Genomic DNA, 15,579 nt, shown 5'->3' with positions numbered 1-15,579 from the left:
TTGAATTGCTTTTATTTTTATTTTAAGATGATAAAAATCCTTATTGCAGCTACCAATTTCAGTGTCCAAAAAATGCACTAACTGGGCTGAAAAATACCTGGAATTGCCATAAGTTTGCTGTGGTGGAAATAAGAGTATAGTATTGTCTAGAACAGGAAATATTATTACCATATTTGGGAACAGCAGAGTCATTAATATGCAAAAGGTGTGCTCAGGACTGAGCTGGAGCTTTGGAGTTTTTCCCTTGGCAGTAGGACCATGTATTTATGGTTTTAAACAGAAGGGGATTAGCTTAATCCATTGTTGCTAGTCCAGAATTAATAAAATTGAGTAGGTCTGTATTTCCTTTTGCTTGCTGTGCAAGTTGATATAGGGGTTTTAAAAGTTTTAAATGTTTTTTTCTGGAAAGAATCCTTTCTGTTTGAAATGAGTGTTTCCAGAACACATTTATGTTCAGAAGAGAAATTATCGTCATGATCCAAATTAGCTCTGCTACAGTTTTTCTTCACAATAGGGTATAATGGCTCAGATCAGTAGTCCTGCAGGATCAATTCTGTCTGATTAATTTAAGCAGGCACTGAAGCACTGTGCTGCTTTAACACACAGGTGTTTCCTCAAAGGAAAGGCTTTATTATAATAAATATTATTAAAAAATTTATATTTACATGTAATCTATAGTGAATTGGCTTCTTTGGTGTGAACATGCCCACAGTGGACCCATGCACTTTAATAAGCCAACTGCCCTTGGTGTGTAATATGTGGTTCTTTATTATCACTACAATTTCTCACTATATGGTGAGAAGATCCTTTAATTAGCCAAAACCCAGATTTTTTGTGCATATGCATAGCTCACCTTACCAGCCTGGAGGAATAAATACCTTCATCTGCTGAGGGCAGTGTAGCTAACACTGAAGCCTGCTATACCAAGTGGTAACAACTGGAGTTCAGCTGGAGGTTTCTAGGGAAAGCAGACCTGGGGCAGGCAGCTTGATGAAAAAAAAGAGGAAAGCTGGTGAAGAGACTCATGCTGGGTTATCTCTGAGGGTCCCCGAGATGGGCCTGACCAGGAGATCTGTAGAAAGTGGTCACTTTTAAGAAGATGCACTTGGCAAAAGGGAAGTTTACCCTATTTTGGATTTTCTCAACAAGAGTGGTCTGACATGGGGGCTAAGCAACAATTAGAGTGGCAGACATACTGGGATAGCAACGGGGGAACGAAAAATGGAGAAGGATACCAAAATACTTGTGGTTCTTGTCTGTCCTCTTCTGCACTGATGATGTAGTGCCAAAAGTGGAACACGTCATATCTAAAGAGAGAGACTCTTCCTGGATCATAAAATAATGATGAGGTTTGGCCCTGTTTTTTTTTAATTCTTAAGGCATCAATCCTCTGTGTACAAGAAAAGTAGGCTGATTTTTCTAGATGTTTATTATGGTTTATATTTTTATTTGTACATTTCTGCCTACAGTTGATTGCAGATCCTAGTGGAGGCCACGTTTTGAGAGCCTGTGAAACCAAGGGTGCTACAATGTCTTAGTACTTATGAGCAGCAGCCATGGCTCAAAAGCCTGGTTAAGAGGAAACAAGAGTTTGAAGCACTGCTTGGAACATTTTGTGAGATTATACTAATACCTTCTCAGTTTCTCAAAGGCTTTTCTTTTTCTTTACTAAGATTTGTGGTGGCTAATTTGATTCTCTTCCACATACTACTGATAGGGAAGGAAAACTTGGGTTTGCTTCTTTTTTTTTTTATTTTATTTTTTTTATTTTTAAGGTTTCTTCAAAACTGAAAACTTTAAATTTTCAGAATTAATAATTCCAGCACTTTCCAAGGGAAGTGCCATTTTCACTGCATGTGCTGAGATACAGCAACAGGGGGAGAGAAGATCAGTAAACCTGGTAGGCTCAGGGTCTTAGTGTAAAAGTCATGAAAGGAAGAAAGATCTTATCTCTGTAAGCATTCCTCTTCTTCCCAAGTCACACCTCAGAACAGGACAAAGGCACAGGGAAATGTTGGAGCATTACACTTGAAACCTAGAAGTCTTTCAGGGGTGTTATGATGAGTAGCAAATACCTGAGCAGATCAAACTTCTAAGTTTGTCTTGATCACCTGCTTTAAAATTGCTGTGCAATAACTTCTAGAGGTGTCCATCCTGATGTCTTCTGTTGCTCAACATCCACTTTTCTATGTGGATATTTGGAAGGAAACTTAATAGGTCACTACCTGTGGATTGTTAGTTACACTACAAGTCCCACGTGTTCTGGCTTGAATTTAAACAGGTGGATTTTGCTTACAGATAAGTGCTGGGGATGGGCAGTCCTGGGAGTTGCATGTACTCAGTGTCCTGATCTGTGCTACATTTCCACAAGGTAGGTTATTCAATCTGTGGAAATGTACACAGCTAGTTTTTTACTGCATTTACCTTAATGAAAGTGTGCAGCAGTTCAAAGATATAAATGAATATTGCGAAAGATTGGTAGAACTGTTACAGGGAAGTGTAAATTCAAACTCTCTTGAGAAATGGCTTACAGCTGACAGTGATGCAGTTTCTGTGTTCAGGGAACATATATCCTAATAAATCCTGTATCATCACTCCAGCTGATGAGACAGTGCTTGAGCATTTGGTAATTCTTCTGTGGGCAACATATAAAATTGTGATCTAGTGATATTGGAAGTTGTAACAGAGTCTGGGACTTTCTAAACCCCTGAGAGTTACACAGTGCTCTATAAATTAATTTTATGGTTTAAGTGTACATGGCTAAAATTTCTTGGAAGCCCTCAGGCTGCAGGCAGTGGTGGGGTAGAAGAGATGACTGTGGCTGCAGAGTTTGGTGCTGAGCATGGGTAGGATGGGATGCTGGGTTTCTCACTCTGACTCTGTTGCAGGTGGAGCGGGAGAAGGCCATTCTCCTGGCCAACCTTCAGGAGTCTCAGACGCAGCTGGAGCACACCAAGGGAGCCCTGACAGAGCAGCACGAGCGCGTGCACAGGCTCACGGAGCACGTCAATGCCATGAGGGGGCTGCAGAGCAACAAGGAGCTGAAAGTTGAGCTTGACTGTGAGAAGGGCCGAGATTCCAGTGAGGAGGCACATGACTACGAAGTGGACATAAATGGCTTGGAGATCCTGGAATGTAAATACAAAGTAGCTGTTACTGAGGTGATAGACCTTAAAGCAGAAATCAAAGCCTTAAAGGAGAAATATAATAAGTATGTGGAAAACTACACTGAAGAGAAGGCCAAGTATGAGAGCAGAATCCAGACATATGATGAGCAGGTGACAAGCCTGGAGAAGTCGACCAAGGAAAGCCAGGAAAAAATGGTCCACATGGAGAAGGAGTTACAAAGGATGACAAGCATAGCAAATGAAAACCACAATACCCTTAACACTGCCCAGGATGAGCTGGTGACGTTTAGTGAGGAGCTGGCTCAGCTCTACCACCACGTCTGCCTGTGCAACAACGAGACGCCCAACAGGGTCATGTTGGACTATTACAGGCAGAGCAGAGTCACCCGCAGCGGGAGCCTGAAGGGGCCGGATGACCCTCGAGGTCTCCTTTCCCCACGACTTGCCAGGCGGGGGGTGGCATCGCCTGTAGAAGCCAGGACCCCGACCGAGCAGGTGACGAAAGAGGCCGCAGAGCCCGGCAAGGAGCAGAGCCCAACAAAAACACCTTCCATTTCTCCTGTCATCACAGCCCCTCCTTCCTCCCCCGTCTCTGACACCAGTGACATCCGCAAAGAGCCTATGAACATCTACAACCTCAACGCCATAATAAGGGACCAAATCAAGCACTTGCAGAAGGCTGTGGATCGGTCGCTGCAGCTGTCGCGCCAGCGGGCCGCGGCCCGCGAGCTGGCGCCCATGATCGACAAGGACAAGGAGGCCTTAATGGAGGAGATCCTGAAGCTGAAGTCGCTCCTGAGTACAAAGCGAGAGCAGATCGCGACCTTGAGGGCAGTGCTGAAAGCCAACAAGCAGGTAAGGTGCTCCTAAAGCACTCGGGAAAGTCTGGTATTTATAGAGGTCACTTACGAGCTTTCCCAGAGGTATTTTGATGGAGAGGTTTTACTCACAGGTTATTTAGCCTCTTGCTCACTCACAGCAAGGACACGCCTTCGTTCCCTCCCCTCCCAGCCTCCTCTTTAAGCACCTCAGTTCTGCTTTGCTCAGCACCCACCATTCACTCAGCAGAGGTGTAGGCAGGGGCCAGCTACTGCCCAGGCATGTTGCTGGTATTATCACAAACTGTTTAAGATTACCAGGGTTGGAAAACAAAATAGAACATCCCTGGAGAGGCTCTCAGTGGTATGCTCTTCTATTTAGGAAAATAAAAAATCTTCAAGGAATTATTTTGAGTTTTTTTCAAATCTAAAGAGAAATTCATTTAACCACTTTATTTTTGAGGTTTCACCAATTAAAAGAAGCCAAAAATTATAGTACTTGATATCAAATGCCAAAAGAAGTCCATCTTAATGCTATATTTTTCAAGAGTACTGTAAATTTTCTTTGCATAGTATATCTACCAAGCCCTTGACATCCATTAGATTCCAGGTTTGAAAACACCATAAAAAAATCTAAATTTAAACATGCAAATAGTTTTATTTACTTTGATGCGTCTCCTTTTGCCCAGAATTAAATCTGAATGCAAAAGGCTGCAGTGGCAGTGGTTTCATTCTAGGTTGCCTGGCACTTTCCTCATCTGAAAACAGTGCAGTGATCACCACTTGGTGGCTTGAATCCTGGTCAGCAGCCTGGCACTCTTTTAGCTGTTGACAGCAATGGGATTTCAGTGTTAAAATTACCAATAGTCAACTATTCTGAAGTTACAATTTCAAGTTTAATTGATTGGTGTATAACTGCATAGGGTACTGGGGAGTTTTAAATTGCAGCAATATTTCAACATATATTGAGTCTTTTATAGCATTCCCCCCCTCCCTGATACAACACATGTTAAATATTAACTCAAGTAATTAAATACCATCTCTAACTAAGAAATAATAGCTCTGAGCAATTATATGTAGATTTTCCATGCAATTAAAATGTAATTTAGATGGAATTGATGTATGTGGGTATACATTCTGTGATTCCAAATTAAAGATTTTTCCCATTAGCATAGAGCTATAATTTATTTTTTGCTGCTACCAGAAGATCTATCTCAGTCTCACTCTTTTATTGCTGTCAGAAATAAGGCAATATCCTAAGGCATGCTCACTGAAATGGAAAAGATCGATTTGCTGACTAAGGAGCTGCTATGCTATTAACTAATCTTTTGTTTATTAGATAGCAGCATAAGCATTGGTAAATGTACAACTGGGTACAGAAACTTGCAATACTTGTTCATGCAAACCTGATACCAGCTTCCTCAAACTTTCAAGCTAAAATACATAATAATGTAAAGGGAAGGAGAAATTTAATGTTGGAGAGGCAAAGAATCATTTCTTATGTACCAGCCTCAAGTGGTGGGTGTATCCCAGAACCCAAATTCATGTTTTGACTCATGTTCAAAAAAACAGGAGTTAAGATTTACTCTCTTGAGGTCTTCCCCTTCAAAAGAGTAAGTATCTAAGCAGCAGAAGGCTGGGGATGTTTTTCCCTTGTGGGCCCTTCCTTGGGTCTGGTATTTTGGGTTTGGTATTTTGTACTTTAGTGAAAAACCACCCTTAACTAGGGAAGCACAGTTGGTGTGTAATGATGGTCAGTAGTATTTGCAAATAAGCATTTTTACTTTATAAATAAATATTATTTATAAATATTATTTTATTTTCACAAAGCTCTAGCATGAAAAAGAGAGCAACATTTGGTGCAAGAAGATGCAAACCTAAGTCCATAAAAATGGATTATTAAATCAATTGCCCAAGAAAGCAAGGCACATAGATCTTGCTTGGCTTGCTTGCTTACCTTGTCTTGATTTATGTATCCATTTGTTCATGGCCCAAATTACTGTGTCGGCACCTGACTGGTGGAATAAACATGAACAAGTAGCATAAATGAGAAAGTAAAATCAAATTAATGATGTAGTAACTTTTAGGACTGGTTCAATAATGGGTTTGATTTTGATTTCTAATAGCAAGCAGAAAGCAAAGCTGCCTATGAGGGGAATTTAATATCATGAAGTTCTGATGGAAAGCTGATCAGTTGTTTTCGTAGTCAAATAGTTCAATGAGACAGAATTGAGTCAGCAAGACCTTCACGTCTGCATTAGCAGTAACTATGGTGTCTCCAGTTCCCATAACTGCAATACCCATAAAAGTCTTTCAGAAAAAATACCTTGATAACCCCAGACATACAGAATTTTATCTATAAACTAATGCCCTGATATTATATGGACAGAAAACAGTAGAATTTCTGCTGTGAAAGAGAGGCTTGATGAAAAGACAAGGTACCGTGTGCAACTTCTGCTCTAAAAATACAGCCTAGTTTTCTGCTTTTGTGTGTGTGAAATAAAAATCCTACCAGTGTAGGATTTTGTCACCAGAGGACACAAGGAAAAACGACGCACCACAGCTTTGGTCACAATGAAGGACTAATTTATTTCTTCTGACTCCAATCATTTATAGTTCTCAAAAGGTGTCAGTGGATTGGAAGGTGAACATGCCACCTCTCCAACGACACTGGACAAACTACCAGTCTATCAAATTTCTCCACCTCTATAAAAGAATGCGAAACAATAGGTTGTTTACAGAAAGTTGCGTGAGAAAGTTCTCTACAAGAATGTAAATTCAGAAGGCTTTAGAAAATCCTAATAAATCAGGGTGACAGGAATTAATATTTATTAACAGTTATTTTAGCTGGTCTGCTTCTCACACTGCTGATATAAAGTAAATGGGATACAAAGCTGTCTTAGAAAATGAGATTTGTTCACTGATTTCAGGATGAAGATGGCAGCCTTTGGTCTGAGTTTGGGCAAACATCTCCTCATACAGAAGAAGGTGGAAAGGACCCTGTTAGTTCTGGCAGTGCTTGAGGTCCTGTGTGTGTACTCACCTCAGCCTGTTCACCTCCAGGGCTGGGCGTTGGGGATGGGGAGCGAGCTGAGCTCTGTGCTCCCCAGCTCTCTTTTCCTCACTGGTATTTCACACCCTGCTGGAGTCCAGGCCTTGGAGCTCTCTGCTCCCTCCTGGTATTGCTGTCAGTTCCAGGTGACTTCTTCTACACGGTAAATGCACAGTGAGCCATCAATCCTGTGTCTGCAGGCGGCTGGCTGAGAGCCTGGGTACTTCATTTGCCCAGGTCCTTGGCATGACTGGTCTGACAAGAGAGTGTCATGAGCACCTCTGCTGTCTTATTGGATTATTTACTTTACTGAAGAGTATTCATGCTTTTTTTTTTTTTTTTCCTGTGTTTTCATCTTTTTTTTTTTTTTTTTTTTTGTGCTCCCCATTTACTTGAGTCTTGTGAGATCGCATTTTTATGTGGAAAAAAATTATCTAATTTTTCTGGCTGAATTTTTTTCTTTAACCACAGATTTAAAAAAATGCCAGGTCCTGGCATCTGCTTCCTTGTGCCACCCACTACTTGGAGATTAAGGCTTTTATTTATCCCATCTTTCCTTTCAGAGAACGCTCTGCCTACACTATTCTAGATTACCTAAATCTAGATTAGCCTATGGAACTGGCACCAGGCATAACCAGGCATATATGGCTCAATGAGTACAATTTTGGAGATTGGCTGAGATGGGGAACAAATCGAAATAATTTCAACAAGAGCTGGCGCTGGAGAAGGAGTAACACGAAGCTGTGTCTTTAGTTCATTTTTTCCCTGTTAGTTGGTCACAGTGTGATAGTCCAGCTGAGGTGACCAGACATTCTGAAGTGTCTCTGATGGATGGAGGCCGAGTTGTGTATAGCAATTTCTGAGAGAAATGGGTCACGATCTGGATGTGCATGATTTATATGTTTAAAGTGAAGGTTGAGCTACCCCAGCCTAGGCCTCAGATGTGGACCTCAGTGAGGCCTTGAAGCCTGTGGCGCAGTTAAGAATAAGTGTGTGGCGCAGTCAGAAATTATGTTAAGATATAACACAGTGTACTGAGCTATCTAGGTGTGAATTAGTATAGGTCTGCAGGGTGAAACTTTAGCCACCTTAAGACAGGAACAAACAATGTTTGCTTGCCAATGAGAGTGTTCTCACGATTGTAAACTGTCTGGAAGTGTATAAAAACTACTGTCTGTAAACAGTAAACAGAGAACGTTGGATTAACCATATTGGTTTGGATCTGCGTTTGTTCCTGTCCAGCTCACCTTTTTATTTTTGGTCCCTGTTTCAGAGTTCCTCTTCTGTCCCCTGTCTCACTCTCCAGTACACATTCAGGCTTCAGGCAAGTTTCCTGTCTCTTCAGGCTCCCCAAATTTCCAAGAGAAGCTTCCTCAGCTTCTGCTCCCCATCTTTCTTTTGCTGCTAAACCCACCTTTTTTGTTAGTTTTATTTGCTTCTCTAGCAGAGCACTTGTGCCCATTTGTTCTTCACTTTCAGGAGGGAGATCCTCAGCAGCTTGGCTGGTGCATGGAGAGATGTGAAGTATTTCCCATAGGATTTGAAACTTATGCTTTGTTTTCTCTATGTTGTTTTATAGGAAACTTTAATAGGAAGAAAAAAATGTTTGAAGATTTGACACAGTCCTTCCTCTGTTACTTTTATTCACCAAGTAAATGATATTTTCATCCTCTAGTGTTGCATGTCCATTAACTTACCCTGAAATCCAAACTAGAACATGGTGATCATGATGTGTCTGATCATTGTGCAGAGTTTCAGTGATGCGTAAATTACTGTAATTTATGAGTGCACATTTTTGGTCACAGCTGAAAACAGACAGAAAGCTGATTATTTCTGCTTTATCCTGCCAAGACATAGGCTGGTGTCCACCATCCTACACTGCACCAAAGCATATATCAGCAAGGTTGAAAAAAGCAGAATTGATTTAAATAGATCACTAAGTGATTGATAATTTTTACATGTTTTGCTGATGATATCAAATCTGGATTGGAAAAATGCATCTATTTAAAATGATAGGTGGTTACTACTGCCCTTTAAAAATCTGTTCTCTTAATGTAAATTGGTGTGAAAGTAAGAAAATATTATTTGTGAGTATACAATTTAAAAAAATTATTATTTTAATGGTGTTATTTAACAAGACACAAATGAATACAGTTGTAATTTAGTAGGAGATTCTAATGTGCCCTTTTGTTAAGAGACATTGGTAATGGGAAATGTATTGGGTTTCGGAAAACTGAGTTTGAAATAGGTTTTCAACTGTTTGGTCATTACCATCTTTGTCCTGTTCCCTTGCTGGTTAGTTCAACCTAATGTTCTTCTGAACCTCTCTCCCCTGGTGGTGGCTCAAGAACCCATAAGATCAACAGAGGAAATTGATTGCAACTTACTATGCACTAAATGAAGTGCAAAAAACAACCATAAAACCCTCTGAATAAATGTAAAAGGAAGCAAATTTTTCTTCATTTCATTCAAAGGCAATATTTTTAAATGCCTAAAGCAGCAGTAGGTATAAAGCCTCTATAAAACTATGTATTTTGAATAACTTCAAAATGATACTAAATTCATAGGTAAAGCAGAATGTTCAAGTCTTGCAGAGATAAGACAAATGTAACTATTAAAAACAGCCCAGTAGTAAATTAAAGAAATTTAATGGATGGAATTGAAAACAGAAAGAAGGGAGCCGCAAAAATTTAGGAATGGGACTAATACAAAGCTTTGCTTTCCTGTTAAATGAAAACTGTAATTTACACTTTTTTATTCTCTCTCTTTTTTTAAGTGGTTAAGATTGGTAAAATAATGCTGGTTTGCACAGCAGTGATCATTGCCAGTTCTCAGGCATAAATCAAGCTGGCAGGTCCTGGCCGTCCCTGTGCCCAAGGATAGCCTCAGCCAGCAGGAGGCTTGAGGCCAAACACGGTGATTCACAGCTTGGCTGCAGAGGCTGAGCCTCGTGTGCTCTGTGTCCTGTTTGCAAAGTGGCCAGGGGAAACACTTGGTTGTTTATTGCAGCTCAAACAATGTGGTAGCAGCTCCTGCAGTAACTTTACTCACTTGCCTGAGCCCTCCACATATGGCTGCACAGTTTTGCAGAGATACTCGAGGTGCTGAGTTGTTGCCAGTTGCTTTTGAAATGGGCTTTGTCCTTTCAGCTGCTTTCTCCTTCTCCTGGTTTCATGGAGTACAACTTAAAAGAAGTTAAAGTGTGCAGCCCAGTGAAGATCAGGTTTAATTTCTTTTACTGTGTGAATGAAAGACATCAAAACCAAAATCAGGCATGGGATTTTCACTGTTCTCAGATTTGTCTCTCATAAGCACATATCCTTGTTTTTGTTTTTAGACAGCTGAAGTGGCACTGGCCAATTTGAAGAACAAATACGAAAATGAAAAAGCAATGGTGACTGAGACCATGACCAAGCTACGGAATGAGCTAAAGGCTCTGAAGGAAGATGCAGCAACCTTCTCATCCTTGAGAGCAATGTTTGCAACCAGGTAAGGGAAACAGTGTCACCATCTGGCTCAGCTCTGTAAACATGTGTGTGCTAAGTGAGAACACACTTAGCTGTGTATGTGGGGTTCTTAAAAGGGTAGAGAAATTATTTTCTGCATGGTCAGGGTTTTGCTGGATGAAGGTGAATGAGTCCTAGAATGCACACTGTGCAAAACTTGCAAGCTTTCAAGTGCTGCTGAGACATGTGTCTTGGAAAATAAAGCTGAAGAATAGCAATGTCAATACAACCTTGAACAAAGTGTTATAAATGGCAGTATATGCCTACAGAATATTTGCATTTATAGGGTTTTTTAAAGTGGAAATCAAATAGTGGATTTATGTGGCTGATTTTCCCATTCAGCAGTACGCAGTGATTCTGTCATGTAAAGCTATCGTAAGGTTAATGATGAACTTCAGAACTCCACATTTTCATCACAGTGAGATTCATTACTTACCACTAGTAAAATCTATTTAATCAACCAGCCTATGCTGTAATCCAGTGCTAATAATTGTAAGGCCACTGTAATTTCCAACTCCAGCATAAATTCTTATTTTCTTCCACTGTGATGTTCAATTTATTATCTTCTCCTTCACAGGATAAAAGCTTCACTTATCTTCTGTAACGTACTCCCTGCTGGCAGGACAGTAATTAATCAGCTTTCATCTTTCTTTCTTCCATGTCTTCTTCAGAAGAGCTTTTGGCTTTACATGGAATCACACAATCAAGTAGGTTGGAAAATACTTCTGAGATTGATTCCAACCTATGACCCAACACCACCTTGTGATCCAGACCATGGCACTGAGTCAAGTCCAGGCTTTCCTTAAACATCCCCAGGGATGTGACTCCACCACCTCCCTGGGCAGCTCATTCCAATGTCTAATAGCCCTTTCTGTGAAGAAATTCTTCCTAATAACCACCTAGACCTCCCCTGGCACAGTTTATGATTGAGTCTTCTCATCTTAGCTGCTTTTTAAAAGGTTACCGAAAAGTCTTTTTTTTTTAAACCTCCAGCATTTTCATCAATAAATTCTTATTTTGGAAATACACAAGAAAGATTTTTTTTTTCCTCCCCTCTTATGGTCAAACACAGTACAGACTTGTTGTTTGTGCTTTAGTCCATAAAGGATAAGACATCTTTGTGCCTTCTGCCAACATTTCTTCAGTGCTGCTGGCAGTGCCATCTTGCAACTTTCAACCTTCTAAGGTGCTTTTATACTTAGGGACAGTGGCAGCAGCAGCTGGGAGAAGTGGGGAGGAGAAAAGGGGCATTTATATGTCATAACATTGGTGCTGTGTACAAATTCATCATAGATCCATCGTCAGAAGAGCACGTATAGCGACATAATGGAAACAAAGACCTAGCTCAGCAGATGGTGTGCACCAAGGTAGCCTGATTGATTTCATTGACATCTAAAGGTTTTCTTCCAGAAAGGAGAGTTGTGTGTGTGTGTTGGAAATGCATGTGTTGACCTTTCTGTGCAAGCTCCTTACTCAAGGAGACACAGGGATGTTCTAACTCTGTGAGAACTCATGGAAGGCAGGTAACTCTGGAGCAGAGGAGTGGCATCATGAGCATAAAGCAAGCAAGGGTCTCGTATAGGCCATAAATCATCAACATATGAGGTAAAAGTAGCTTGCAAAGCTTTAGAAGCTAATTAAAGGGAACATTAGATTGTTGGTGTACTGAATGCTCCTTACCCAATTTGGGCATCCTGAGTGCAGACTTCTGTTGGGTTCAAGGCACATCCTGGAGCTGATGGGAGGCAGCAGCATCCCCTCCTTGAGAATTAGGCTTCACTGATGCCACTCCTCCACATATCTTTTCTAGATGCCTTGTGTGTAGGATGTAAATAAACTTTGTTTCCTCTTCTATGAGCTATAAAAGGAGTCTGTGTGACCTGCTGAGTTACACATTTTTAATTTAAAAATTTCTAATGTTAGTAGCGATAAATTCCACCCAAAGAATTTACTACTGTTGGTAAACTCCATGTAGTAATGATTGAACACTCAATGTATGGCCTATGGGACATATCCCTGCCCTTGACATCCTAAGTTTTGCCCAGTATTCTCTGAGCACAGTTATAAAAAATTATTCACTACAAGGTCTTCCACATCATTATACTCCTATAGATTTTACTGCTGTAAAATATTCATTTTTCTTCCCTAGCATGGAGTTTAATGGCCTTTATAATTAAATCAATCTTCCTAAATGGTCAAATCATTGACTCATTCCAAATAGTCCATTTGGAAGAGCATTTGTTTAAATGACAAAGAGTTGATATACTCTACAAGTCTTCTGAAGAGGAGAAATCTGTTTGAAGATACAAGGCTGTAAGATTTTTGTGCAGTAACATTCGATGCAGTAGCAGCCTTCAGCATAAAAAAGCAATTGTTTAGTCTTTAGTTGAATAAAACAGTGGTTTCCATGGTTATAGTGCATCACATGGTACTTACTCCTGAATTTGTACCATAGAGAGATCAACCTTCTGATAGCAGAATCGTATTATAGATTTGCAAATGGTTGCTTATACTGTTTGATAGAAGAATATCCTTTCTCTTTCCATAAAGCATCATTTTGGTCCCCAAGTGGATGTTCAGCTGGTGTTGAACTGTATGTTTCCTTCCTCAAATACACTGGATAAAGGTCATAGCACACATCATAAGGAGAGCCCAGCATCTGTTTCTGTTCTGAACAGCAAAGTTGCCACTTTCCTCCAAAGCTCCCCTGTGCAGAAAGCAGGAGCCTTCCTTTTTCTGTGGTTTTCCTGACACTGTTCATCCTTCACTCCTTAAGTTCTTTTTTCAGTTCCTTGTCTCAAAAGTCTTTCTGTCCTGCTTGTCCCTCTACATTTGCCCTTTTTCCTTCTGGAGCAGCTTATTTGAACCAAAAACTTCTGAGATTCTGATCTCTACAGCTTCCTCCTTCTCTTTCCTCCTTGTGATCCCTTTCTGGGATTTATGTGCTTCGGACCTGTCAAGAATATTTCACCTCTCTTAGAAAAAGAAAGCTACAGCATATAAAACCTCTTTTGTGGGATTCAAGGGGTTGGCAAAACAGAGCTGAAGTTTCTGTTAGATGCCAGTGCCATGTGCAGCCTTTAACCTGCTTATTTTGTTATGGGCTGGTCCTGGTATTCCCAGAGAAAATGAGGAATTCCCAGAGAAGCCTTTCCTGCCCCTCCTGTTGTTTCCCCTCACTCTGAGTTGCTGACCCAGGGTAAGAGCAATGTGTGTTTGTGAGGCAGCGAGCAACACTCATCCAGAGGAACAATGAATAATTATTTAGAACATTAGTTTTCCAGTCTAGAGTAGGTGTTGCCCTATTAGAGGAAGTCATGTACTGAAGGAGAGAAGGAGCTACTTTTAAACAGGATCCTTAAGCTATTCAGGAAGCAAACTTCACTGAGTCCTTACACTGCTTGCTTTCCCAGCCTAAATAGAGATATGTAACAGGAGCAGGAAATATACTTGTATTGCCATAGTCCTGACAATGCATGCATGGATTTTATTCTTCATCCATCAAAATATTTTCTTATGATCATTTTAAAAGAAAAATGTGTGCTGAAGAGACTGAGTAGGAAGATTGAACAGATCCTGGAGCTGAGAAAACATTTTTGAACAGAAGAGAATTATGATTATCTGATTAGAGCAGGGACCTGTCACTGTCAGTGTTGCCGGGTTTTAACTCAAGCTCTGCTATGATTTATGTTACCTAAATTACACATAAGCCTGATTTGGTATTTGGTTTATGTTCCTAGATGAGAGGGATAGATGGAACCAGAAATCCCTTAAAATCCTATATAAGCTGCTTGGATCAGTTCATAAAAAATAAGTGGGCTTATGTGTCTGTCTGCTTCCTTTCTGAGATGAGAGAAATGAAAAATAGGTGAAACCTTGACTTTTGCTCTAAGTACACCAGCAGACAGCAAGAAAATAGTGGTTATTTAATAGTCACTTGCAGCTTACAACCTGTCCTGGAGCAAGAGGGAAATTGGGGAAGAGTTCTGACTCAGGAGGACATAACCTAACTTTTGCTATCACTATTTGAACCCTCCTGAAAGACCCATTCAGAGCCCTGGAGTATCCTGGAGCTGCAATGGTCTCTGCCATGCCAGAAGTCATCTTTCCTAGGAGCTCATTACCTTTTTCTCTTGGGAGATCCTTAACATTTTTCTTCCTTCTGTGAGACTTGATGAATGTTTATGAAACGTGTGGGCGAAAGGCAATATAGATGTGTGAAATGCTTTTTTCTTTTTAATTGGAAACATTTCTCCTTTTATCCCACACTTGCACATAGCTGGGAATATTTCAGTGAAGAAGAGGAAAGCAGGAGAAAATAAAGGACATGGACACAAGACCCATCTGGTTACAAGAATGAGGCTTTAAAACTCTGATAACACAGACGTTAAAGTAAATTAATTTGAAATAGGAATTACTATAATATTCAGAATCTTGATTTCATGTCTCTGTCAAGGAAACTGACTTCAGCATCAACAGACATCTCACAGCTTGGAGCAGAAATAGGTGTGCAAGTTGGCTTTAAGCCAACTGGCATTTCATAAGTATCTCTTTTCCTCAAGGCTTGAGTAGCAACAATCATGCTTATTAAGGTCCTGTAGAAGAAAGATAATACTGAAACTGCAGATGAAGCTGTATCTGACTTAGTAATTTTGCTTGCAGAGCCTGAATTGTTCAAAAGGGTTGTGCAATATATGTATAAATATTTCTGTGTGAAGAATAACTAACTACACATTTTCAAGGATACTGTGTTTCTGTTTCCCAAGGGGAAGATTAAAATTTCAGAGAAATTACTTTCATCCCTCAGTTCACAATAATTCAAAGGTTTATTGCATCACACATTATGATAAGGAAGACTAAAATAGTTTTCTATGCTTGCTTTCTGTAAGTGATACTGATAAAATTATATCCTCATCCATTATACAATTGCAATTACACAGGAAAGCTGCTTAGATTTACCCAGATCTTGTGGGAAGGCGATCTGGTGAAGCTGCATCATTCAACGTGAAAAATCCTTGGGTGTTTCCACAAATGTCTCATGGTCAGGCAGTACTGCTGTCTGTGAAGCATCTCAT

The 15,579-nt window shown here is 40.2% G+C and overlaps 1 protein-coding gene across 15 annotated transcripts in view; it reads left to right on the top strand.

Moving 5' to 3' along the window:
- The window catches only part of BICD1 (BICD cargo adaptor 1), a 165,958-nt gene that overhangs the window by 122,862 nt on the left and 27,517 nt on the right, over window positions 1-15,579 (top strand). For all 15 annotated transcript variants that reach the window (XM_068190897.1, XM_068190898.1, XM_068190910.1 and 12 more), the window contains exons 5-6: window positions 2,889-3,983; window positions 10,336-10,487. In XM_068190897.1, the coding sequence (XP_068046998.1) occupies window positions 2,889-3,983; window positions 10,336-10,487 (1,247 nt within the window). The remainder of the gene's footprint in view (window positions 1-2,888; window positions 3,984-10,335; window positions 10,488-15,579) is intronic.

Source organism: Anomalospiza imberbis, chromosome 5, assembly GCF_031753505.1.
Source record: "Anomalospiza imberbis isolate Cuckoo-Finch-1a 21T00152 chromosome 5, ASM3175350v1, whole genome shotgun sequence".
In the NCBI taxonomy this organism is placed as follows: domain Eukaryota; kingdom Metazoa; phylum Chordata; class Aves; order Passeriformes; family Viduidae; genus Anomalospiza; species Anomalospiza imberbis.
Note: the sequence above shows the minus strand (reverse complement) of the source record. Positions and strands in the feature narration are given on the sequence as shown.